A 25,483-nucleotide genomic window follows, 5' to 3' on the forward strand; every position below is an offset into this window, starting at 1 on the left:
ACACACTTTTTTTTTTTTTTTAACTTTTTTTGAGATAGTCTCACCAAGTTGCCAAGGTTGGCCTCCAATTTAACAATCCTTCTGTCCCAGCCTTCTGAGTCACTGGGATTACAGGCATGCACTATTGTGCCTGGCCCTGCTAGCATGTGTGTGTGTGTGTGTGTTTATATTTTGTTGTAGTGGGACACAATACCTTTATTTTATCTATTTTTATGTGGTGCTGAGGATCAAACCCAGGGCCCTGCACATGGTAGCCAAGCGTTCCACCGCTGAGCCACAACCTCAGCCCCCTGCTAGCATTTTAGTAAGAATTCAGTGTATTCTTCATTACACTCATGAAACATGGATGTTGCTAAGCAACCTTGTCTTGAAGTAAATTTGGAAGGCTCTGGTACTTGGTCCCTATGTTCAACTTCAGGGCATCTCACAGTGGTACTTACCCTTGGTGGTTATATATTAATACTGACATTACTCAATTTTCCTAAATTCATGAAAATAATTCAATGAAGTGCTGCTTTCTCCAAGTAAAACTGAATTGAAATTCCCCTATAACCCTCCATCCACTCATGGTTCTCATCATCATACAGTCTTCCTTCTGCTTGGCAGGACAGCACCATCCAATGAAACAGGTCCTTTTTTAACCCTGTGAGGCAAGGTCTCTTGGCACAGATGGGGTTCCTGGAGTGGGGCGGAGGGGTGGAATAAGTCCTCATCCTTGGAAAGACTGGCTGAGAAAGTACTATCACCCACACTTGGTGGGATGTGGGTGTTAGCAGACCCCAACCCTGAGAGCACCTGCATCCTTCCAAAAGACAGTCTCCTTTACCCCTATATTGGATGCACCTGAGAGGCCTAAACCATCTATGGTCTTAGGGAAGCCAACAAGAGGTTGGTTGTTTTTCCTGCTCATCCATGCCAACTCATCCTGATTCTGTAAGTGGTCTTCCCCCTTGAAAAAGTCTCAGAATCTGAGAAGAGGCTGACCTAAAAACCAACTGTGGGCAGCGTGAGTCAAGCAATGCATCTAACATGGTGTCTGTTGCAGTTCATTTTTAAATAAAGATTCAGAATACTATTAAATGTATATTTTTAATAAAGCCAATAGTTACTTTACTTATAGGAGCTTTTAAAAGTAAGATACAAAATGTAGAGTTCCAGTTTGGAAGCATTGTAACTATTCACACAATGTCCTGCTGATGCCGGAGCAAGGCAGCCACGCCCGGCCATGCAAAGGACACATGCACGCACATACGCACGCGCACGCACATACGCACGCGCACACACACACTCTCTCTCTTTCTCTCTCTCACACACACACACACACACATACGCGCGCGCTTTGGCAAGACCCCTCTGCCGAGCGCAGCACCTGGAATTACCAGTGTTCAGAGCAAGGTGGTGCTGGGCACACAGCACCTACATGGAAACTACACAAACAGCTTCACACAGTCACAGCCCATGGAGATGCAATTACAAAATATCTTTCATAATAGGAAAGAAGAAAAAAATTGGAAAGTGACAGTTTAACAATGTCACCTGCGCTGGGGCATTGAGAATTGACCTCTGTCCAGGGTGAGGTCTTTGGGGAGGCACTATTAAAACAAGAGTACTTTAGTATAATAGAACTCGAAATACAGGGCACTGTGGACACATTACTGAAGGAAATAGAAAACTATCTTACAAGTAAAACAGTCACAAAGAACTTCCAACAGATTAGTGTGCACACTGTGACAGTTAACACAGACGAGAGCCACGCAGGATTGATGCAAAGCATGTGCCTGAAAAACTCTATGTACAAAATAGTTATCTGTAAACATGGTGAGGTGAATATTCAGAACCCATGGTGAAAGGATCATTAAGTACAGGCAGCAATGGCATCCCCACACAGCACAAAAGACAACACCCAAGGCCTGGAAACAGCCTGACAACACAGTACTAAAAATTCAGGTGACTGAGCTCAGACACCCTAAGGGTCCTCTAAAATGTGTATGTGTATGTGTGTAAGTGGGTGTGGGTGTGTGGTGTGTGTGTACACAGATATTTATCCTTTTTGGTATTTTTAAATAGAAATTTACTTATATCTGTAGAAAAATGAGAACATAAATGTGTTATTACAATCTTTGCTGGAAAAGCTTATATGGAGTTAGAAAGAATAAACCATTTATTAGTAGTTAACATATATTAAAATGGTTTAATGACTTAAGAAAATATAAAAAAAATATTAATACTGTCAAACTTTCATACCAGAAAATATCATGGATTTTTCTCAATTAGACTTTTTCAAAGATGAAATATGAAAAATTTAAATAAGTTTTATATAAAGAACTTTCTGCAACCTCAATTAATTTACAGTGGGATATGTCTATTCTATATAGATATATTTATTATTATTTCTCAATTTAAGCACCATTCAATTCTTCTGGATCCATTCTGGCTGGAAAATATCCTAATTCCACAGGATGTTATCTTTTTAATGGCACATGTTAACCGAAAATGAGGTGGATTTTCTTTTTTAAAAGAAAAGACTTTAATTCTTATCTACATCTTAACTGGTTTGTCTTTTGAACCAGCTCACAAATGTTACTGCAGTTTCTAGTGCAGGTGTCTCTGTGCAGCCCTTTGACCACACTGCCCCACTTTGAGGACCCTTCATGCCTCCAGCCATGTGTGGAAGGATCTGAGGACAGCAGGTGAAGCCTTACTTTGCACACACCAGCAGCCTGCTGGCTCATCCTCATGCACTGTCAGGAATATACTTCTGACATCAGCTATATAATCCTGCTTTTGTAAATCTGGCAAAGGCTGTATTCCTGGATGTTTCTGGGTAAAAGGGGCAGCTCACCCACAGAAAACCCAGGTGATTGCTTCTGATCATAAATATTCTGTTTTCCCATTTTTGTGCTTAAATAAAGATAGTGTTGAGCAAATCTCCAGCCGGTCTATCTGTTATCTTAATATGTTCAATGCACTTTAGACAGGAGATGTTTTAACTAAAAATCTACATGAAAATAGCTATGAAATCAGTGATGGGTGTGGTCACCACTCAATGTGTTAAGGAGGAATAAGAGGGTTTCATAAGAATGGTCAGTTTTGCTCTTCGCCTTTAGACCGGATGTCTTCCTAACATATAGCAGGATTAATAACCTCAGAACTATGTTTCTCAAAGTGTGGCCTCTGGCCACCTGCATCATAATCACTCCAGGTGCTTATTAAGCATGGGGATTATCCAGCAACCCCCTGAGTGTGATCTATCTCCAGCTGGCTCTCCAGGGGTCTGCTGCCTTCAGAAACCAGGCTTTAAAGGTTTGGAGCTGCCAATCACCCCTGTTCCCAAGGAAACCTCCTGGGATGGGGTGCACTGGTCCTCTGAGGGGCTGGTATGAGCTAGTCAGCCCTGGGGTGGGAATACTGACCCAAACAGCTCTGGGTGGGCAGGAAGAATGGCCCTGGGTCAGTACTGAGGCAAGTAGGCTGGCCTGCGTTCAGCCTTCCCAGGGAAGGCCTTAAAGCCCTTGGGTGCTGCCTTGTGTGCTGGTGGGGGTGGGGGTTGGGGTGGGGTCTGCACATAAGAGAAGGAGGCAGCACTGCAGTCGCTGGTTGCAGCCCACACAGGAGATTGCAGCATCTGCATGGTGTCGTTCCACTGGTTGCCGGGACTGGCGACTGCATAGAGTGGTGCACTTGGGCTGGGCAGTGTGCTGGGCAGTGGGGAAGGGTGTTGCCAGGGTGCTTTGGGAGGCCACGTTTTGGTTTTGTTATCCTGAGGGACAGAAGAGGGTTCTTAGTGGCACTTTTGGTGGTTCACCACCTTTTCCCACCTTCCCAGATCTCTGGCTCTTCTTTCTACCTAGGAGCAGGGTGAAAGCCCTAGCCCACCCCACAGCCCTGTCAAATGGAACTTCTTACAATGATAGCAATGCTCTATGCCTGCACCATCCAATAATAGTAGCCACTTGCCATCATATATGGCTAGTACATCTGTGGAACCGAATTATTTATTTATTTTTGCAGTGCTGGGGTTTAAACTCAGGGGTCTCATGCATGCTAGGTTATCTAGCACTCTACCATTGAGCTACATCCCCAGTTCTTGATTTATAATTAATTTAAATATAAACGGCCACATGTGGCAAGTAATGGATATCACATCTCTAGAGCTTCTTCTATATGTGGCTCTGAGTCAGCTGAGATGGCTAACTATTTAGACAAACTCATGAAAAAAAGAGATTCACCACAAAGAAGACTGTGACTTTGAGGCCTTAAAACAGAAGCTGTGGAATCTTGCCCATGGACTTAATCATAAGCCAGCCCATAATACCTGGTTCATGTCCTCCACTGTAGTTAGGAGAGGTGGTGAGGGTAGCATGCTGGTCTCCTGCTCTCCACTGCTGTGTTTCCTGAAAGAACCAAGAGCCTAGAGCAGTGATTGCCTGGCTTTCTATCCAGCTTAATTCTAGGGGTCATCCCAGCTGCACAGCTCTGGTCTCCAGGCCCTGGTTCCAGGTGAGAAGGGCTTGGGTCCATTGAGTTCAGGGGCAGAAAGAGCTCAGCACTAAATTGTGTATGCCTACAAAGCCAGCACAGGGTAGGGAAGGCATAAACATGGGCACTGGCTTTCTTCAGCTACTCTGAGTCCACCAGCTCTGACTTTTTGTTAATTTTTTCAATAAATTACCATGCACTGGGGATGTATGGAACTTAAAAACAAAATTCATTAGTTTTAACAACACTGAATGAAAAAGACAAGATGTATCAGGATCAGAGCTGGTGCTCCTGCAGGCAAACAGAGTCTCTGCAGAGCTGGTGACAGAGGTAACTTTTTAGATGTCTGATCAGCCACAGGTCTAGAACAGAATCTTAAACTCCAGCCTGGGCTCAAACCCACTCCTCCAGCATTTCTCCCACCCCAGTTCACAGTACTCCCTCTACATAGCAGCTCAGGCCCGGAACTTTCTATCATCCTGATTCTGCTTTCACATACACCTCACTGCCGATGCCCCACCAGTTGCTCCCTCACTTTGGTAAGCCCTCTGCTCTCTGCTCATCTGACGTCTCCCTAGTTGCCCTTCTGAAAACAGAAAATTCACCTGTTCCCTGTGTTCTATCCTCATCACTTGCTTTATTTTTCTTCATAATACCTAAACTAACCTGACATTTTTTAGAATCTGCCTTTTCTAATGAGAATATAATTATTTCCATGAGGAAGAGGGCTTTTTTTTTTTTTTGCTACCATATCACCTAATATGCTACAGCTGCTACCGAAAGAAACTAAGAATGAATAGTCAAGCGCGGTGGCTCAAGCCTGTAATCCCAGCAGCTTAGGAAACTGAGGCAGGAAGATCTCGAGTTCAAACCTGCCTCAGCAACTTAGCAAGGTTCTAAGCAACTTGGTGAGGAGAACCTGTATTTAAATAAAATACAAAAAAGGGCTAGGATGCGGCACAGTAGGTAAGTGCCTTGGGTTCAATCCCCAGTACCAAAAGAACAAATGTAACTCCTCTTTTTTTTTTTTTTTCAGTTCTAGGGATCAAAACAAGGGCTTCCTACCTCCTAGGCAAGCACTCTACCACTGAACTGCAACCCTATCCCTTTAAAAAATATTTTTAAAAACAAATTTTGAAATAGGATATCACTAAATTGCCCAGGCTGGCCTCAAACTTGCCGTTGTACCTGGCTCTGAAGGTACTCTTTAGAGGCCTTACAACAGATGGTGCTGGAAAAGCCCTTCTACCTTTCTCATACAGCAGGCTGGCAGTTAATAATGGGCTTCCTGAATTTTCTAGAGGAATGAGCTGTGGGTCACACTCATATGCCCTTCTCTCCACTCCTTGATTTAGAAATCTCTTCATACCTTCTCTGCTTGACAGCAGCAACCAGGTCAGGTCCTGAAAACATGGAGAACAAGCTGTCCCCATTGGCTGAAGACGTCTCATCACTGGAGCTGGCTGAGTCTCCCTGAGCACCCGACCAGCCGCTGTGCAGGCCGTCCCTGAAAGCCAAAGAGAAAAGCTGGTCCCTGGCCTCCGACAGTCAGCCTGGACACTAGATGGACAGCTCTTGAGTTTAACTGCCTCCCTCCACTCAGGCCCTAAAAGAGCAGTCCTTAACCTGTACTCATCTCAACCAAACAGTGCTCTCTTGTCTCTCCGATCTAAAAACTTGCAGTTTCTTTCTCTCCCTTAAATGTTTTTTGTTTTTGTTGTTGTTGTTTGTTTGTTTTGTGTGTATGTGTGTTTGTGTGTATTAAGTTATATATGTTTTATTTTTTTTATCACTTCCTTTTATTCTTCCCAGAAGCCTGTGGTTTGTGTATGAAATTTAGAGAAATCAAAAGTTGAGATGGTCTTTTCCCATTCATATTAATCAGGTAAGCAATATGAGATGTGAAAAATTCCCATTTTTTTCCTAAAATTTTTAAAATACTTTTTTAGTTATAGTTATTTATTTTTATGTGGTGCTGAAGATTGAACCCAGGGCCTCACACTTGCCATGCAAACACTCTACCACTGAGCCACAACCATAGCCCCCCCTTGTGTTTTTTTTTATATAAATCAATAATTCCCTTAAAAATCTGAATCATATACCATACATTTGCTAGGTTTTTGTTTGTTTCGTTTTTTTTTTTTTGGTGGGGAGAGCTTGGGATTGAGTTTAGGACCTTGCACTAGGCCTGGTGCTCTATCACTGAGCTGTGTCCCCAGCCCTGACTTAACATGCTAGGCAAGCACTCTCCCACTGAGCCACAACCCCAGCCCAGCCTTTTTGTGTGTGTGTGTGTGTGTGTGTTTGTGTGTGTAGCTGGGGATTGAACACAGGGCCTTGTGTGTGCAAGGCAAACACTGTACCAAATGAGCTATATCCCCAGCCCCATGCCTTTGTTTTTTGTAGGCTATAATGATAGTACTTAATAACTTACACGGGTTTTACAGCCATGCACATTTAACATGGGCTTTATGTTGAAATGAGTATAAAGACCATGTTGCTAGGTGCAGTGGTGCATGCCTGTAATTCCAGTGACTCAGGAAGCCAAGACTCGAGAATCTCAAGTTCAAAGCCAGTATCAGCAAAAAGTGAAGTGGGAAGTAACTCAGTAAGACACTAAGCAACCTAGTGAAACCCTGTCTCTAAATAAAATACAAAATAGGGCTGGGGATGTGGCTTAGTGACCCTTGTGTTCAATTCCCAGTACCAAAAAAAAAAAAAAAGAAAAGAAAAGAAAGAAGAGAGAAGACCATGTTAAACATATAAACACTTTATAAATGCTATCATATAAAATTCTTCTCTTGGGTGAAAGAGTCTGTGGTAAACCATACACTTATGCTAATAGTGTGTTTACAGGGACACATCATACCAGCTGGCATCTTATAGTCAGTCACAAAAACTCTGATTCCCTGAAGACTTCATTATATCATTCTCATATGGAGGTTGGATTTCAATTGCCTAATATGAATGCACAAAGGCCAATGAGTCTCCCTTCTCACAAAAACAATCTGGGACACCCAGATCTCAAACTCAACTTCCTGGCTGTACCCAGTACTCACCCTTCTGTAAAGAATTCTGGAAAAGGCCAGGTCCGATGGGCATCATCCATGGGTGGCCAGTTGCCCCGGGGGTTGCCAGGACGACGACCATGCTGGGCTTGCCGCTTCTGCTGCATTGCCTGGCTCACTCCTGCCACATAGCGTGCAAACTCTGGGTCTGAGCCCACTGTTTTGAGATAAGGAAAAAACAGGATTTAAGGCATCTTAACTGGCATCTTGTTTCATCCCCAACATTTGAGAATGTGCTGGTCACATGAAAAGTGGTGAGACACTGCCAGGCTCATCATGCCCCAGATAGTTGGTTGTAGACTATGGATATTAACCTGCAAGGTAAGGTGGGACTTTTAGCATATAGGTCTGGAGTTGGGGTACAGTTTGTGCAGGGGACTGTAAGGAAGGGTTATGCCTAGGTGAGGCAGGCTGAATGTGAAAGGAAGGAAGACAGAAAAAAGGTTTAATTTATCCTTTTAAGAAAAATACTAGTTACTTTTAAAATTTCCAATGTCCTGGTGCTATGTACCTAGAGTACCTAATAATTTAGAAAATCAGATGATGACTTTGGTCAACTAAATAGCCAAAAGTTATCAAAGTGCCAGGGTCAGACAGATAGAGATTATATGCCATTCCCACTTGAGCCAAACTACGATCCAGTATTTTCCTGGATATTAGATAACAGACTTGCTCATTCGGTTTGAAGATGACAAGAGCGGGAAGTAATAAGATATTTCAGGATGCAATAAGAAGCGAGGCCCTGGGTTCGAGCCTCAGCACAGCAAATAAATAAATAAATAAATAGGATTACAGGTGTGCGCCACCACACCCACCCAGTTATTACTCTGGATACATTGCTAGATTTTCTTGTATCTATCCATATTCATAAGTAAGATAGATGCACTATAGTACTTTGTTGTTGTTTTTGCTTTTTCAGTACTGGGGATTGAACTCAAGTGCACTCACTCTACCACAGAGCTACATCCTCAAGTTTTTTGTTGTCTTTTTGTTTTAAAGATGATCTAAGTTTTATTCCAAGAAACTAAACAACTTAACCTAGCAGCCCAAGTAAACACATTGCTGATCTCCAAGGTTTTAAAATTCAGTACCTAGCACTTTTGGTATGTGTACTTTTTACTACCATTCTTTTTTTTTTTTTTTTTTTTAAATATTATTTTTCTTTCTTTCTTTCTTTTCTTTTTTTGAGAAAGGGTCTCACCAAGTTGCCCAGGCTGGCCTTGAACTTGTGATCCTCCTGCCTCAGCCTCTAGATTCTTTGGAATTATAGGTGTGCACCACCATGTTGGCTTAATCTTTCAAAGTACTTTTAATTTCTCCCTTATCTGTATTTCTAGCTCTTTTCTCTTTCCTCAAAACTTTATTTTACTGGACTTCCAAAGATCCTTTAGATTTATTTTCAATTTCTACTATCTTTTTCTTTTTAATTTACCTTTTTTTTTTTTTTTTTGGAGGGGGGAGGATGCTGGGGATTGAACCCAGGGCCTTTTGCATGTGAGGCAAACACTCTACCAACTAAGCTATATCCCCATCCCCTAATTTGATTTTAAACTTAATTCCTCTTCCCGGTTTTGTATTTAAGTTCTTTCTCAAAAATTTTTAGATGACTCTGGTGGCATTCTCACACTGTCTACACCAGAAACTGTATTCTATGAAGCAGGAAAGTGTTCTACCACCTTAAAATATTTTTTCCCCTGGTGATGCTAGGGATGGAACCCAGGGCCTGATGCATGTTCAGCAAGTGCTCTACCTCTGAGCTACATTCCCAGCCCTCTACCACCTTAAACAAGGCCCTAGAGTTGGGTAAAAAGAAGCATGAGAATATGTTGTATAGTCAGGAAAAGAGTGCACCACAAAGAGCTGTCTGCATTGACTTTCAAGTCAGATTGGAGCCACTTGAAATATGGGACTATGAGCCATTCAAGCAATTTCTCTCTCTCTCTTTTTAGTTATAGATGGATACAACATATTTATTTGTTTGTTTGTTTGTTTATTTTATGTATTGCTGAGAATCGAACCCAGTTCCTTACACATGCTAGGCAAGTGCTCTACCACTGGGCCACAACCCCAGCCCCTCAAGTAACTTCTCTTAACCTCAGTTCTGTCCTCTATAATGTAAAAAATAGTTGCACTTTCCTTCTCAGCCTCTTCCTCATTACTGCTTTCCACTCTTGCAGGATCTATTCTGTACTTGCCTCCAGACAATGATAAAGGGTCTTAAAGGGGGATTAAGTTATTTCACTTTCATATGTAAGGCTGTAGCAGACAGGCCCAGAGAAGTTCTCAGAGATCACATTTTATGTTCAAATGAAGTGAGAAGGAAGCAAGCCTCACATACCTGCAGGATCAAAAGGCAGAATCTCTCCCAACATTCCAAAGACTCCATCATTTTGGTCACGGTTTGGCCAGGTGTTATTTCTAGGTCCCTGTGGTTTTTGTCCCAAAACCTCTGACATCACATTATCCATGTAGCTGCTCACTAGGCCCAAGCTGTACAAATCAGAACTGAGATCAGATATGCCAGGCCACTGACCAAGAGGAGACAGATTTGCTCCAACAGGCTGTGCTGGCTGCTGGGATGAGCTATGTACCCATTTCCCAGGTGCCCGAGGCTGGGGTGGAGGCTGCTGTGGTCCAATGGGTTGAAGCAGGTGTTGGTAGTACTGGACCTGGGGTTGTTGTTGCTTTGGGGACTGCTGCTGAGATGCCAAACCTGGCTGGGATGTCAGACTTGCGTGTGCCCCAGCCTGTGGTGGCCGTGATGAAGGGGGCGCTGGCAATGATGGCTGCTGTGGATGCATGGCTCCTGCCTTCTGCTCAGTCACCATGGCTGTTGCAGCAGAATTACGCCTTGTCACCAATGGGGAACCCTGATGCGACTGGCCCATGTTAAAGCCTGAGAGAAAGTCTATCACCTCCTGCATTTCCTGATCAGTTGGTAAGTTCATACCCTTGTCATCCTTGCCATCATCCCCAGGCAGGAAGTTCTCACGCCTCTCTAGAAGAAAACCATTGGCCATTGGATTACTGGAATTCTGAGCTGACTGTGAAGAGTCTGTAGTCCTAGGAAAATTACCAATGTTCAAAATGCTTTGTAACCGTGTGTCAATGTTACCAGGCATTTTGGCCTTCTCTTCCGAACACCCAGCTATGAAGACATTTTTGGAAGGGGTACTTGGGATGGAATAATTTGTGCTGCCACTAGAGCTGGTACATGAAACTTTCTTGGTGAATCTGGATGTCAGTTTGGAGAATGTCTTCTGCAGGCCACCTGAAGACTTGTTTCCATTTCCAGAAGGCAGGTCAGCCTGGTTCCCAAAATCACAAATTTCCCTTTGAAGTTGTATCTGTATGCAGGGTAAAGCTTGTTCCCTATTTAAATGGGGGTAGGGGAGAGGGGTTGAGACAAATATACAAACTGGTTAATGAGATGGATGAAATGGACCTCTCTTTTTTTTTTGGCAGAACTGGGGACTTGCACACGCTGGGCAAGCCCTCTACCACTGAGCTACAACTCTAGTCCTAAATGGACCTCTTTGCATTTAAGAAAAACTGGTTCCTAAGCATAAGTGAGGCCCTGGATTTGATATCCAGCATTGCCAAAATAAAAAATAAAAAAAATTTTGAGAACAAAAAAGACCTCTCTGGTATCAGGTTCATTATTTTACAGATCTAAAAAAGTGAACACCCAAGGGTTTGAGTGTATATATTCTATAGTGTCTAACACAGAAATGTGAAAATGAGTAACACTGAATTCTGGCTCAGGAATTTGAATGAAACTCTTTAACTGTAGCACTGGACAGCAAAGCATGTGAGAGGTAGGGATATAAGAGCAAAGGGCTAACTTTGTGCCTGCAGGATGGAGACTGAGAATGCAGAAATTCAGCAGAAGGACAATGCATAATCCTACATAGCAGGGGGTGGAGGAGAGGACTTGGGGGATACTATGATTGCTATTATCAAATGGATAGATGCTGCTTCCAAAGATTTTTGAACATTTTTTCTTGTACTAAAAGGGAACACTACAGTTAGAAAGGGCATGGGGTGGGAGCTGAGGCAGGCGATAGAGGATGTGATCCTGGAGAAATCATTTCACTGTTCAGACCCTCTGGGTACTCATGAGTTAACAGAGAGGAGACGTGGCTAAATGTTTAAGATATCTACCACTTCTAAAACTAACAATTCACAAAAAAGATAATCTTCCAGCTGTCAGCTGCCTTCAGATATAAGTAAATATTGTGAAGATTATAAGTAAATTTTCTTAACATTTCTCTGCTCTTAGTTCACAAGAGAATATGAGTTGGGTTAAAGGTTCTCTTGATGGATTTACTCTCATGATAAAACAAATAATAAAGGCAAAGTGTTAACAAATTGGATACTCTGGGTAAAAGGCAAAGAGCAATTCTTGCAACTTTTCCACAACTTTTTGAGTATTAGAGATTGAACTCAGGACCTTGCACATACTAGGCAAATGCTCTGCTACTGAGCTACATCCCCAGTCCAATATAGAGGTTTGAACTTATTCCAAGATAAATATTACCCAAAAGTTCTCTTTCTTGCCTTATTTACCCATATACTATCAGTGACATGAACACACATGAAACTGTACACAGTCACACTGTCAGTGGGTATGGACCCAACACAAACCACTTGCACAGCCAATTCAAGCGACTGCTGCAGACACCAACCTCCCAGCCCTCCAGCGGTTTATGTCCAACACAGCTGTGTAAAGCACATCCACCAGACCCAGGGTCTTCTCAGGATCGAGGCTTCTCTGCAGCAGAGACATGGTAGCAGGGTCTTCTTTCAGGCACCTAGGCATAAACCAGGCTGCATTAGTCTTAGCTGCACTTTTCTGCAAAGGTGTTTCAAGAAAGCCTCAAGGAAAAGGCTATATCTTTTATGCCCTTTTGGCATCCAGTGAAAAATCAATAATTATAAGAATAATGAGAGAACAACTAGGCTTACATTAGAACTTACTGCTCTGCACAAGGGGGAAGAATCAATAGCACCTGGGATCTGGTGATATAATAAGAAATAAAGATGCTCCTTGACTTATGATGGGGTTACATCCCGATAAACTCATTTTGAGATGAAAACATTGTAGGTCAAATATGCATTTAATACACATTTAATATAAAGAACATCGTAGATTGGCTTAGTCTAGTGTATCTTAAATATGTTGAGAACACCTACATTAGCTTCCAACCAAAAAAAAAAACATCTACCACAAGCCTGTTTTATAATAAAATAGTAACCATCCATGTCATTTACTGAATACTGTGCTGAAAGTGAAAAACAAAATAGAATGGTTGTATGGGTACACTTTCACACCATCATAAAGTTGAAAAAATCCTTAAGTTGAACAAATAAGTTGGAGACCATCCGCCTATATTTGGTCTCCACCTCCAGTTTCTGGCAGAGAACTCCTAAAATTTTTGTCACTTTCTGATTGGGGTGCTAGGAGCAGCTTTTATTCTGGAGTCTGGTCTCTGACATTGGTCCCTGACACAGATATCCTAAATCCCTTAGAATTTCCAGGGTGACAAGATGTCTTCTATTCTAGTGAGGACACTTTCCCCGATCCCATAGGTACTGGGGATGGAACCTAGGGGCACTCTACCTCTGAGCTACATCCCCAGCCTATTTGTTTGTTTATTTATTCACTCATTTATTTATATATACTGGGGATTGAATTCACGGACACTTAACCACTGAGTCATATCCCCAGCCATTTTTCGTATTTTATTTAAAGATAGGGTCCCACAGAGTTGCTGCTGGGATTGTAGGTATGTGCCACTGTGCCTGGCTTTGATTTTATTTTTGAGACAGGGTCTTAATAAGCTGCCCCAGATGGCATTGACCTTCTGATCCTCCTGCCTCAGCTTCCTGATGAACTGGGATTTCAGGTGTGTGTCACTATGCCTGGCTATGATATCACTTTTGGTGGGCTCCTGGATAGCTTCAGGTGGGGACTGGTCACTAGAAAGATCAAGTCACGATGAGAAGGTTGTGACTTCTGTCCTCTATCTTGGGAGACAGGAGAGGGAGAGCTCTGGACTGAGTTAGTAATCAATCATTCCTATATGATAAAGCCACCCAAAACTCCTAAACTATATGTTTGGAGAGCTTCCATGTTGGTGAATACATCCAGATGCTAGGAGGAGGACACAGTTGGATACGGCCTGGAGGCTCTGCATCCCTTCCTCTATATATTGCTCAATAGATCTCTGAACATCTGGCTATTCATCTGTACTGTTGTAATATCCTTTATAATAAACCAATAAATGTAACCCCAACTTGTAATAGGCTTATACTTGGAGTTTGAAATGGGAAACAGCCTGTGGGCTGAGCATTAACCTGTGGGCTCTGTGCCACTCCAGGTACTTAGTGTCACCATTAAAATGTAGGCTACCCAGTATCTTCAGAAAACTGGAGAATTGCTTGGTGTAGGAAACTCACACATTCAGTGTCAAAAGTGTTGTGTGAGTACAGGACTTTGTAGACCTCCGTGGATTGCTATCTATGACTGTCTTTTGAGTAGGAAGAGAAGAACTTGGTGAAGGAGATGACTTCAGGAGGCCTAATGTCCTCTTACTATCCAACACCCAGGATAATACTAACTTTTCTCTTTGCCCTGATGAGATTCTGTGGTCTGGCACAATTATCTGCTCCTCTCCAAACTCTTCCATAATGCTTCTGCCCCTCCTTCCTTCTACAAAATTGGATACTTGTATCAAAGACAGTAAGAGTCAGTGGAGGAAAAGTTTGCTCACAGTTTGCAACTTGAACTCACTGCAAATTTTAGGCAAGCAACAAACATGACCTCCATAAATTAATTTTTCCTCTTTTAGTTTGGGGGTGGGGGTTGTGGTACTTGGGACTGAACTCAGGGGCACTCTGCCTCCGAGCCACATCCTCAGGCCTATTCTGTATTTTATTTAGAGACAGGGTCTCACTGGGTTGCTTAGTGTCTCACTGAGTTGCTTAGCACCTCACTTTTGCTGAGGCTGGCTTTGAACTCATGATCTTCCTGCCTCAGGCTCCCAAACTGCTGGGATTACAGGTGTGCACCACCATGCCCAGCTAATTTTACCTTTTTTTTCCTAGTTGTAGTTGGGAAAAAAATACCTTTATTTATTTATTTTTATGTGGTGCTTAGGATCGAACCCAGGGCCTTGCACTTGCTAGGGGGAGCACTCTACCACTGAGCCACAACCCCAGCTTACTTCTTTTTAAGATGACTATTTCACACCCTTCCCCTCTCCCCAGTGATCTGACATCCCTGTTACCTCTTCCATTCTCATCTGTCTCAACTCTTACTAAGCTAAGAAAATGCAAGTTAGCAGAAGAGATCCACCTCACCTTCACTTTCTGGTAATTCCATTAGTTCACCTGCATCTGTTCACATGCCTGTTTTCCCTCCTGTCCTACTGTAAGGCACAACTTGCTTTTGCCATAGTTTAGCCCTCCAAATGAGTGCTGGATACTGTGTGCCCTTTTGCATTCCCAAAGACTATATGATCAGCTTATTCCCCTGTGGCACTCCCTAGGAGGCAAAGAAAGCAGCCTCTCTGATCACCCTCTCAGCCCCACATTCCCCAGGTACTGTCCCATTTTTCTACTCCCCACGAGTAAACGCACTGTCTTTTCTTCCTTACTTCCTATTCTTCTTTTGCTCCACTCCCATCAGAATTTTATACTCTAACTCAATTAATATAGCTTTTAAAAAATTTTTTTAGACGTGGATGATCTTTATTTTTATTCATATATTTATATATGGTGCTGAGAATCGAACCCAATGCCTCACACATGCCAAGCAAGTACTCTACCACTGAGCCACAACCTCAGCCCCTTAAGATAGGTTTTTAAAAGCCAACTTAGATCTTGCTACGGTTTAGATATGGGGTATCCCTCAAAAGCTCAATGCAAAAATATTCAGAGATGGCTGGGCGCAGTGGTGCATGCCTGTAATCCCAGCAGCTTGGGAGGCTGAGGCAGGAGGATCACGAGTTCAAAGCCAGCCTCAGCAAAAGCGAGGTGCTAAGCAACTCAGAGAGAGCCTGTCTCTAAATAAAATACAAAATAGGGCTGGGGATGTGGCTCAGGGGCAGAGTGCCCCTAAGTTCAATATCCGGTTCCAAAACAACAACAACAACAACAAAAAAAAAAAGTGCAGAGATGAAATGATTGTATTATGCAAGCAGTAACCTAATCAGTGGATTAACCCACTTATTGGATTAATTGGGTGGTAATTGTAAGCAGGCAAGGTGTGGTTACAGAAAGTAGGTCACTAGGGGCATGTCTTTGAGGTTTATATTTTGTTTCTGGTTGGGGGAGTGTGTTTTTATGTTTTCTCTCTCTCTCTCTCTCTCTGTCTCTCTCTCTCTCAGTTCACATGTCCTAAGTTGCTTTCTTCTGCCACACCCTTCCACCATGATGTTCTGCTTCACTTGGGCAGAGAACAATGAAGTCAGCCATGTATGGACTGAGACCTCTGAAACTGTGAAAAAGTTGTTCTTGTCAGATAGTTTGGTCACAGTGATAAAAGCTAATGAAAACAGGGTCTCCAAAATGTTGTGTTGTTCTAAACACTTTTAGCAGAATCTACCATTGCACTCTCACGGTTCAAAAATAAATAATTCAAGTATACTGGGTGTGGTGGTGCATGCCTGTAATCCCAGGAACTTTGCTCTGAAGGCTGAGGCAGGAGGCTCCCAAGTTTAAGGTCAGCAACTTATCAAGGCCTTAAGCAATTTAGTGAGATTTTGTCTCAAATTTAGAATAAAAAGGGCTGGGGATACAGTCCTGGGTTCAGTCACCAGTACACTCCTGTCCCCCAGTTTATAAACTATTTATAAACAGTTTTGGACTGGGGGCATAGTTCAGTGCCCCAGGCTTGCTCCATTTTTCTTCCATCCAGAAAGCTCCTTTCTGGTCTCCTCTGGTGACTCCTTCTGCTCTCCCCTCTCCTCCCCTACCACCTCTGTATGGTATAATGTTCCTGCTTTTTGTTCTCTCTCCTCAGAGAGAGGTAACCTAATCAGTACAACTCACACCCCCCCTCCCTCCAAAACTATCCTGATTCCTACAGATTTCTCTAGTATAAAAGTGACACAAATGTCCACTTCGAAACCTATAAATCATCTTTAGCTCCCTCACACCCTATAACCAACCCATCAAAAAATCCTGAGAGCTTGTCTTCCAAAATGTACTTTGAATCCAGGCACTTCTTACTACATCTGTTATTGCTGCCCTGCTCCAAGAAACCACACCTCCTGCCTCAGGAATTAGTTCCTATCTAATCTATTTTTCTCTATTCCTGCCTCTCTAAAGTGCATCCTTCACACAGCAGCCAGAGTGAGTCAAATCAGATCACATCACACTCTGCTTAAAACACTCCAACAGCATCTCATCATGAATGAAATAAAATCTAAACCCCTCACCATAGCTCTCAAGGCCCTGTGTGACCCGGCCCCTCTACCTTGTCCCTAAAGCTCTGTCTGAGTGGGTTTGCACATGTCTGAGGATCTTTGCTTTTGCTGCTGCCTTTGCCCGGACTGCTTTTCCTTGAGATCTTGATATGGCAAACTGCTTTTCACCACTCAGGGCACTTTCACTAAGGGGCCCTTTTGTGGGTGTCCATGCCAGGGGCTGCTTAACCACTGAGCTACATCCCCATCTCTTTAAATTTTTTCTTTTGAGACAGGGTCTCACTAAGTTGCTGTGGGCTGGCCTTGAACTTTTGATCCTCTTGCCTCAGCCTCTTAAAGCACTGGGATAATAGATGTATGCCACCATGTCCAGGCAAGAGGTCTTTCTGAGAGAATTCAGTCCACCAAGAAGATGCTGTTGGCCAGTTTCTGGGCATTCTGGGAGCCAGATGTGAAATAAGCAATTGTAAGGCCACCCTAAGGGGGCAGCAGTACTACCCAATATTACTTGGCTTGAGAAGAAATATATCTGGGGATGAGAGGTAGATAGCTAGAAGCTCAGGAAAAGGTAAGCAACAAGGCAAGCTCTGCTAGTGCCCAAGCAGACCTCAGACTCCTGGGAGACAATCTTGATCACTGGAACAGGCCAAGGTTCAGTGCACCCAATTCTCTCAGCCTAGAATCACTAACTATCAGGACACATTTGCTCTATGTTCCCAAGCTGACTTCAGATTGTGATTTGGCTTGTCACTGATTTTGCCCACTAAGAGATCATTTGCTAGATGCTAGTGTCATTGCAAAATGGAGCATTATAGTTCCTGGTGGTAATAATTTCTCTTTCTGGGAGAAAAAAACACAAATTGGCATTTTTATTTAATTTATTAATCTTGAGAGCTGATCAATAATATGCCCTTGAGACCAAACCTGATTGTGGACAAATCACCAAGACTTGTTTAAAACTCTTCACCTATACTTAAATAAAAACCTCATATCCCCCAAGGCCCTGCAAATGTTGACCTGTTCCCCCTCTTTATCACCACTATCTCTAATCATGCAAGTTTACTCCCCAGGTCTCCCTTTTTGCTGCCTTCCCCACCTGCTCTCAGTATGGCCAGCTCCTATCAAATCCTACTACATCCTCAAAGAGGCCCTTCCTGACTAACCTCACCATCTACCCGTCTCCTCTCCTCCTTTACCTCAATTATTCTCTAGCAAATAACATGGCTCTCCTCATTTGTCCCTCATACACTTGCTAGTGCTTGGACTCACTTCTTATGCTTATCAGCATTACAACATAGGTTCTGTGAGAGGCAAGAACTCTGTCTTGCTCGTGATTAAATCCCAAATAACAGAACAATGCCTGGTACACAGAAGGTGTTCAGTAAATATTTTTTGGGAAAAAAAAAGAAGAATGGATAGATTCCTTAAACAAAAGATATGACATCTTAAAAATATAAGTAAAGTATTTCTTTGGGGGAAAAAACATCATTTGAGCCAGACATAGTGGTGCATGCCTGTAATCCCAGTTGCCCTGGAGGTTGAGGCAGGAGAATCACAAGTTTGAGGCCAGCTTTAGCACTTTAGTAATGCTCTAATCAATTTAGTGTGACCTTTCCTCAAAATAAAAATAAAAAATAAAAAAATCTGGGACTGTAGCTCGGTGGTAAAGCACTGCTGGGTTCAATCCCTAGCACCAAAAAAAAAAAAAAGAAAAGAAAGAGAGAGAGAGAGAGAGAGAGAGAGAGAGAACATCTTCTGGCAACTGAACACTAAAAGCAGAGAATATAATAAACTCTTGACTTGCTTTGTAAGTCTTATCTTTTCAAAGACATAGTAAATTAATCACTCTGTTTGCATTCAACAATCACGTAATTTGTACAGGTTGAGCATCCCTAATCCAAAAATCTGAAATGGTCAAAAATCCGAAATTTTTTGAGTGCCAATATGACAACACAAGTTGAAAATTCTATACCTGAAAATTAGGCACACTAAATATATTGTATAAAATTACCTTTAGGTTAAGCGTATAAGGTGTATATGACACATGAGTTTTATGTTTAGATTTGGGTTCTGTCCTCAAAATATCCCATTATATGCACATCCAAATATTCCCAACTCCAAAAATATCTGAAATCCAAAACACTTTTAGCCCCAAGCATTTCAGATAATATATACATCTCAACCTGTAATTTCAAAGAAACAAAAACCTTTATAATTTGCATCTTTACCAAAGCCTACCAGCAGAGGGAGTCTCTACAAGGAATCACACTCTAGAAGTTTTTTTTTTCTTTCTTTTTTTTTTTTCTGGGAGATGTAGTGAATTACACAGGAAATCAATGGGGGGAGATGGGGGAAAGAAGTTCTGGAAGAAAATCCAGAAGTGCTAACTATCTTAATACTAGCTGTCTATATTCGCCCAACTATATGAAAGTTCGATCTGTCCTCCTCAAAATAAGAATCCTGAGGCTAGGGCTGTGGCTCAGTGGTAGAGCACTTATTTGCCTAGCATTTGTGAGGCACAGGGTTCTATCCTCAGCACCACATAAAAATAAATGAATAAAATAAAGGTCCATCAACAGCTAAAATAAATAAATAAATAAAATTTAAAAAATAAAAAGAATCCTGACAAAGTTTAATATTTTTCAATTAGAATATTTTTTTGTTTTGTTTTGTTTTTGTTTTTGTAGTACTAGGAGATTGAATCCAGGGGCTCATACATGCTAGTCAAGCATTTCGTCACTGAGCTACAACCAGTCCTTATTTTGAGATAGGGTCTCACTAAATTACCCAGGCTGACTGAATTGTGTGCTTCAGCTTCTGAAGTACCTGGGATTACATGCTTGCACCACCAGGGTTCAGGCATTCAATGAGAATATGAATTGGAAAACTGAATTAGGAATCCAGGAACTCCAAAATCTTATAGAAAAGTAGGGAAGTGAGCTTTTAATTTATTGTTTGATAGAAATGAAGATATGTGGGGCTGGGGTTGTGACTCATCGGTAGAGCACTCTTCTAGCATGTACGAGGCCCTGGGTTCAATCCTTAGCACCACATAAAAATAAATAAAATAAAGGTATTGTGTTCAACTACTTCTAAAAAAATAAATGTTTTAAAAAAAAGAAATGAAGATATGTACCTATAAAAATTACTATTAATTTCAGGAAAATAAACCACCTGAACAATCAAATTAAAATTTTGGCAGGAGCATACTCATAGAAGGAAAATTTGGAGACACACAAAATGAACTGCCAACCCTCACTTACTACATCAATAGGTTCTGAACACTTTTAGCAGAATCTACCATTGCACTCTCACGGTTCAAAAATAAATAATTCAAGTATACTGGGTGTGGTGGTGCATGCCTGTAATCCCAGGAACTTTGCTCTGAAGGCTGAGGCAGGAGGCTCCCAAGTTTAAGGTCAGCAACTTATCAAGGCCTTAAGCAATTTAGTGAGATTTTGTCTCAAATTTAGAATAAAAAGGGCTGGGGATACAGTCCTGGGTTCAGTCACCAGTACACTCCTGTCCCCCAGTTTATAAACTGTTTATAAATAAACAGTTTTGGACTGCGGGCATAGTTCAGTGGTAAAATACTTGCCTAGCCAGTGCAGGCCCTGGATTCATCCCCAGCAACACATAACAGCTCCCCCTACCCCACTACACACCCCAAATGATTTAAATATAAATTGTATGCATTGCCCAATTACTACTTTAGTCTGTGTAGACATCAATCTCTTCCTACTTAAATGATTTAACTATTTCCTCTATAATTAAGTATTCATCAATTTTTGCTACAATTTTTAATAGCAAAAATTAAACATATTAGAAAACATTTGCTATTAACAAAGCTATGATGCCAATCTTTACAGCCAAATCTGTATGCACAAATCCCTAGTGGAGGAATTGTGAAACTGCTGAGGTCATATCCCTTATTTTAGGCTTCTGATGCATTAAATTGTCCTCCAAAAAAGCCATGTTATTTATTCTCCATTTAACAATGCCTGTTCATGTAGTGTAGCCCAAACCAGTATTGTCACAACATTTAGTTATTTTTCTAAGACAAACATTTTGGGCAAAATGGCATCATACGGTGTCTTTGTCTTCCCTTGATTATTAGATGAGGTTACACATTTTCTTCATCTATTTGTTGATAATATCTCTTCTTTCCTGCCTTGCTTCATCAGGTATCTTGTCCATTTTTCTTTATTTTTTTCAGTACTAGAGATTGAACACGGGGTATTCCATTACTAAGCCAGACCCTCAGCCTTCCAAGGAGCTAAAATTTTTGGTGTATACCAACATACCCACCTCCTTGTCCATTTTCTTATTGATTTGTAGCCTTTTTTTCGGGGGGGGGGTGCTGGGAATGGAACCCAGGGCCTTGCACATGCTAGGTAAGTACTCTTTCCACTGAGCCACACCCCAACCCCAGGAGTAGAAAAAAAAAAAAAAAATCCTTTATTGTCGGGTATGGTGGTACCTGTCTACCTCAGCTATTCTGGAGGCAGCGATAAAATGATTGTAAATTTGAGGCCAGCCTAGACAATTTAGGAAGATCCTAAAATGAAAATTGGAAGGGCTGTGGCCGGGTGCAGTGATGCACACCTATAATCCCAGCAGCTCAGGAGACTGAGGCAGGAAGATCTGAAGTTCAAAGTGCCATCACCAACATAGTCAGACCCTATCTGACTAAAATAAAAAGGGCTGGGAATGTGGCTGGTTCAGTAGGTAAGCACCCCGGAATCCCCAGTACCAAAGGGAAAAAAAAAAGTTTTGTGGATATAGCATAGTGGTAGAGCACACCTGGGTTCAACCCCCAGTACCTCAAAAAGCCACCCACAAAAACCTTCAATAATCCTTTATCTATTATGTTACAAATGTAATTAATAAGTAAAAAGAACCCTGTCCATAGATTTGCAATGATTCTGGGTACTTAATAGACATGAGGCTCAAGGCCATCGGGGATGCTGGGCGTGGTGGCACTGCCTCTAATACTAGCAACTCCTGAGCTCAGGCAGGAGGATCATGTTTGAAGCTAGCCTTGGCAACTTAGCAAGACCATACCTCAAAAATTTTAAAAATTTCAAAAGGGAATAAGGATGTGGCTCAGTAGGGGAGTGCCTCTAGTTTCAATTCCCAGAAAGATAAAGACCATCAGGGTTGTAGCTGGAATCGACAACGGAGAAGAAGAAATTCTATGCTCTCTACTCAACTTTAGAGAAATAATAGGTGATTTAGAGAAAATGATACAGTAAGTTTAAAACTTCTAAACTCAGTGACGAAGATCATGACCTAAGAGTATGGTATTTCAGTTAACATATGGCCAATAAGGGTATTTTGCAGACATCTTGGCTTCCTGATCATAGACCAACAATCATGCCATATGCTACTAACACGCCATTGCTTCCCGTAACCCCACACACATACAAGACCTGCTGTGTCAGCCAACACTGGGCTTGTTCAAACAAAGCAATCATTTCAAAGACGTGCAAACTTCAATCACAGCTTAGGCTTCTGGTATAATATAAGAGTCGAGTTACCATGTAGATGGGACTTGAACCACGATTCTGGAGCCTTCTAAACTGATTTGGGGGGCATAGGCTTCTTTATTTTCAATCTGTGCTGTGTCAACTACCACCTAAGAGAGAGAGAGAGAGAAAAAAAAAACAACTGCCAGCTTTCAGAAAGGAAAATGGATCACAAACATATCCGAAACATGAGCCTACTGATGCTGAGTGATTGCAGTAAGAACTATTCCCAGGGCAGTGCAACTGTGGTAAGGCCAGTAACAGTCCATGAAGACAATAGAAAGTAGCTGGGCATGGTGGTACAGGCCTGTAATTCCAGCTACTTGGAAGGCTGAGGCAGGAGGATTACAAATTTGAGGCCAGCCTAGGTAACTAAGTGAGACTATATCTCAAAAATAAACCAAGAAGGGCCAGGAGTATAGTTCAGTTGTAGACAGCTTGCCTACCATGTGCAAAGCCCTGGGTTCAATCCCAAGTACTCAAAAAAAAAAAAAAAAAGATACCTTATTAATCAGAAACTGAATTATTGGTGTAGGATATGACTGAACTTTTCAAGCACCTCTGGCACTTTTCCACACTATAAATGCTAACTCGGAATTATTGTTTCTTTTATCTTAGAATTTTTTTTTCTATGTACTTGAACGAAGTAAAATGTGATTAAACAATGAACCAAAGCTTCAGAAAAGACCATTTGTTTCTTTTTCTTTTTTTTTTTGATAAAACCCAGGGCCTTGTGCATGCAAGATAAGCACTCTACCAACTGAGCTATATCCCCAGCCCCAGAAAAGACCATTTGTAATGACTAGATACAAGCCAGAGTGGATGAACCCACTGGTACCTTACTCCCTGCCCCTGCCATAATAGGGACTGAACCCAGGGGTACTCTACAACTGAGCTATGTCCCCAGCTCTTTTAATTTTTAATTTGAGACAGGGTCTCACTAAGTTGCCCAGACTGGCCTTGAACTTGTTATCCTTCTGCCTCAGCCTCCTATGTCACTGGAATTACTGTTAACTGGTATCTGTTACTGTGTCTGGCAGATAAAACTTTTTTTTTTCCTCCAGTGCTGGGGATCAAACTCAGGACCTTGTGCATGATGTTAGGCAAGTGTTCTGCCCACTGAGTTATATCCCAAGCCCCTCAGATGAAACATTTTAAAAGAAAATTTTATTCTTAATCATGAATAAATACAGAACTACTTTAGGACAAAGAACCAACTCTTCTTGGGCTGGGGATGTGGCTCAAGTGGTAGCGTGCTCGCCTAGGATGTGTGAGGCACTGGGTTCGATTCTCAGCACCACATAAAAATAAAATAAAGATATTGTGTCCACCTAAAACTGAAAAATATTAAAAAAAAAAAAAAAAAAAAAGAACCAACTCTTCTTTCAATGATTTACTCTTATTTGGAGAAGAGTTTTTAATTCTACATGGATAATACAGTATCTCATGTAATCTAGAGTTTGACAATGTGAATATTTTCAAACAACTAAAGAATTTCAAGAAAACAATGATAAGGAGCTGGGATTATAGCTCAGCTTGCCTCACACATGCGAGGCACTGGGTTTGATCCTCAGCACCACATAAAAATAAATAAAATAAATAAAGATATTGTGTCCATATTTTAAAAATCTTTTAAAAAAAGAAGATTAAACACTTTAAAACCAAATCTACAATAGTTCAGGAGTCAAGCTGTACAGAGTTGCTTATCATGATTCCAAATTCAGCCTCTAATGGTGTAGATTTCCACTGCTATAAACAGAGTTCCCACAGCTGGTCCTTCAGGAAATACTTCCTGTCTAAGGAACAGCTTTTGTTGGACCACACAGGTGTTTCCTCTCTCCTCCCACCCGCAGAACCATAATCCAAAGGTTCTTTTGTCAGTCACACAAAGGTGCCCTACAATCAGGGGTAGAGGGCCAGGAAGAAGTTTCTGGTCTTTAAGTAAAATAGGACTTTTTTTTTTTTTTTCCTTTTAACTTATAATGTTTTCTCACAACAGCCTGTGTATCCTTCTACCTTATTTGCACACTCCTTTCTGGAGAATGCATTGCCATAGTTCTTTGAGTTTCAGCTAAATGGTCTCTGGGAATATGGACTGATCTCTTAAAGGCAGTGATTCTTCCATACTTCAGCAGGGTATTTCCGACTTAGTACTTCTCCTGGTGGTTCCTATACTGAAGAATAGATCCTAAAGGAAACAGCTCTTTTCTGTGGAGAGGCCCTTGTCTGGCTCTCTACAAGACAGCACTGTCCTGAGCTGGGCCACCACAACCCTCAGCTACATGGAACAGAAGATAAACATCTTCCCAATAGCTCTTTACATGAATAAAGTAGACATCAGACTCATTTTCCTAAATTAGCTATTTTCTCTAATTAGCTTCCTCTAATCTCTGACTGAAGTACTATATCTTGTCCAAAAAGTAGTCATTTATTAGAAAATGGAATCAAGTAAATAAGGCTATATATAGGTCAATGGTGCCAACCTAAATGGTGATTTCAGATGCTAATCTCCTGATCTTACCCAACTTTGGCAATTTTTTCCCCCTTTTTTCTCTGAAAGATGAAAAGACCAAACCAGTACATTTGAGTTGCTGTTGTTATTTTATTGCTAATAAGGAGATAAACAGAGCTGGGGCATAAAGTTACTAGAAAGGGATTCCACTTATACCAGCACAGTCAGGAGAGATCTCTTGAAGGAGGTAATCCTGGAGCTCACACCAGGAAGATGACAGGAGTGAGACACATGAAGATCAGAGAGATAAAGGATTTCCAGGTAAAAGGAGGACAGAGTGCAAAGGCCTTAGACAGGAGGCAGTTTGGCAACAGAAAAACATCCACTACAGCTGCAGAATTATTGGGCCAGGTCAAGGGCCCTGTCAAAATTATTTTGTAACTAGGTTTCCTGCAATATATACCATCAATCTGCAAAAGAAAAGAAAAATTCTTCCTTTTTTTTTTTTTTTTTTTTTTTTTT

The 25,483-nt window shown here is 41.6% G+C and overlaps 1 protein-coding gene and 1 non-coding gene across 5 annotated transcripts in view; both read right to left on the reverse strand.

The window, feature by feature from the left end:
• Window positions 1–1,070: 1,070 nt before the first annotated feature.
• Window positions 1,071–25,483, reverse strand: part of Garre1 (granule associated Rac and RHOG effector 1) — an 89,546-nt gene continuing 65,133 nt past the window's right edge. For all 4 annotated transcript variants that reach the window (XM_015496916.2, XM_048790960.1, XM_048790961.1 and 1 more), the window contains exons 8-14: window positions 22,522–22,619; window positions 12,236–12,361; window positions 9,886–10,919; window positions 7,539–7,704; window positions 5,849–5,986; window positions 4,316–4,394; window positions 1,071–3,760 (exon numbers count right to left, since the gene is read on the reverse strand). In XM_015496916.2, coding sequence (XP_015352402.1) covers window positions 3,452–3,760; window positions 4,316–4,394; window positions 5,849–5,986; window positions 7,539–7,704; window positions 9,886–10,919; window positions 12,236–12,361; window positions 22,522–22,619 — 1,950 coding nt within the window. In that variant the 3' untranslated portion in view covers window positions 1,071–3,451. The remainder of the gene's footprint in view (window positions 3,761–4,315; window positions 4,395–5,848; window positions 5,987–7,538; window positions 7,705–9,885; window positions 10,920–12,235; window positions 12,362–22,521; window positions 22,620–25,483) is intronic.
• Trnav-cac lies at window positions 9,005–9,077 on the reverse strand. The gene has a single exon. It is a non-coding gene; the product is annotated as a tRNA-Val (tRNA).

The sequence above is a fragment of the Marmota marmota genome, unplaced genomic scaffold (genome assembly GCF_001458135.2).
Source record: "Marmota marmota marmota unplaced genomic scaffold, marMar, whole genome shotgun sequence".
In the NCBI taxonomy this organism is placed as follows: domain Eukaryota; kingdom Metazoa; phylum Chordata; class Mammalia; order Rodentia; family Sciuridae; genus Marmota; species Marmota marmota.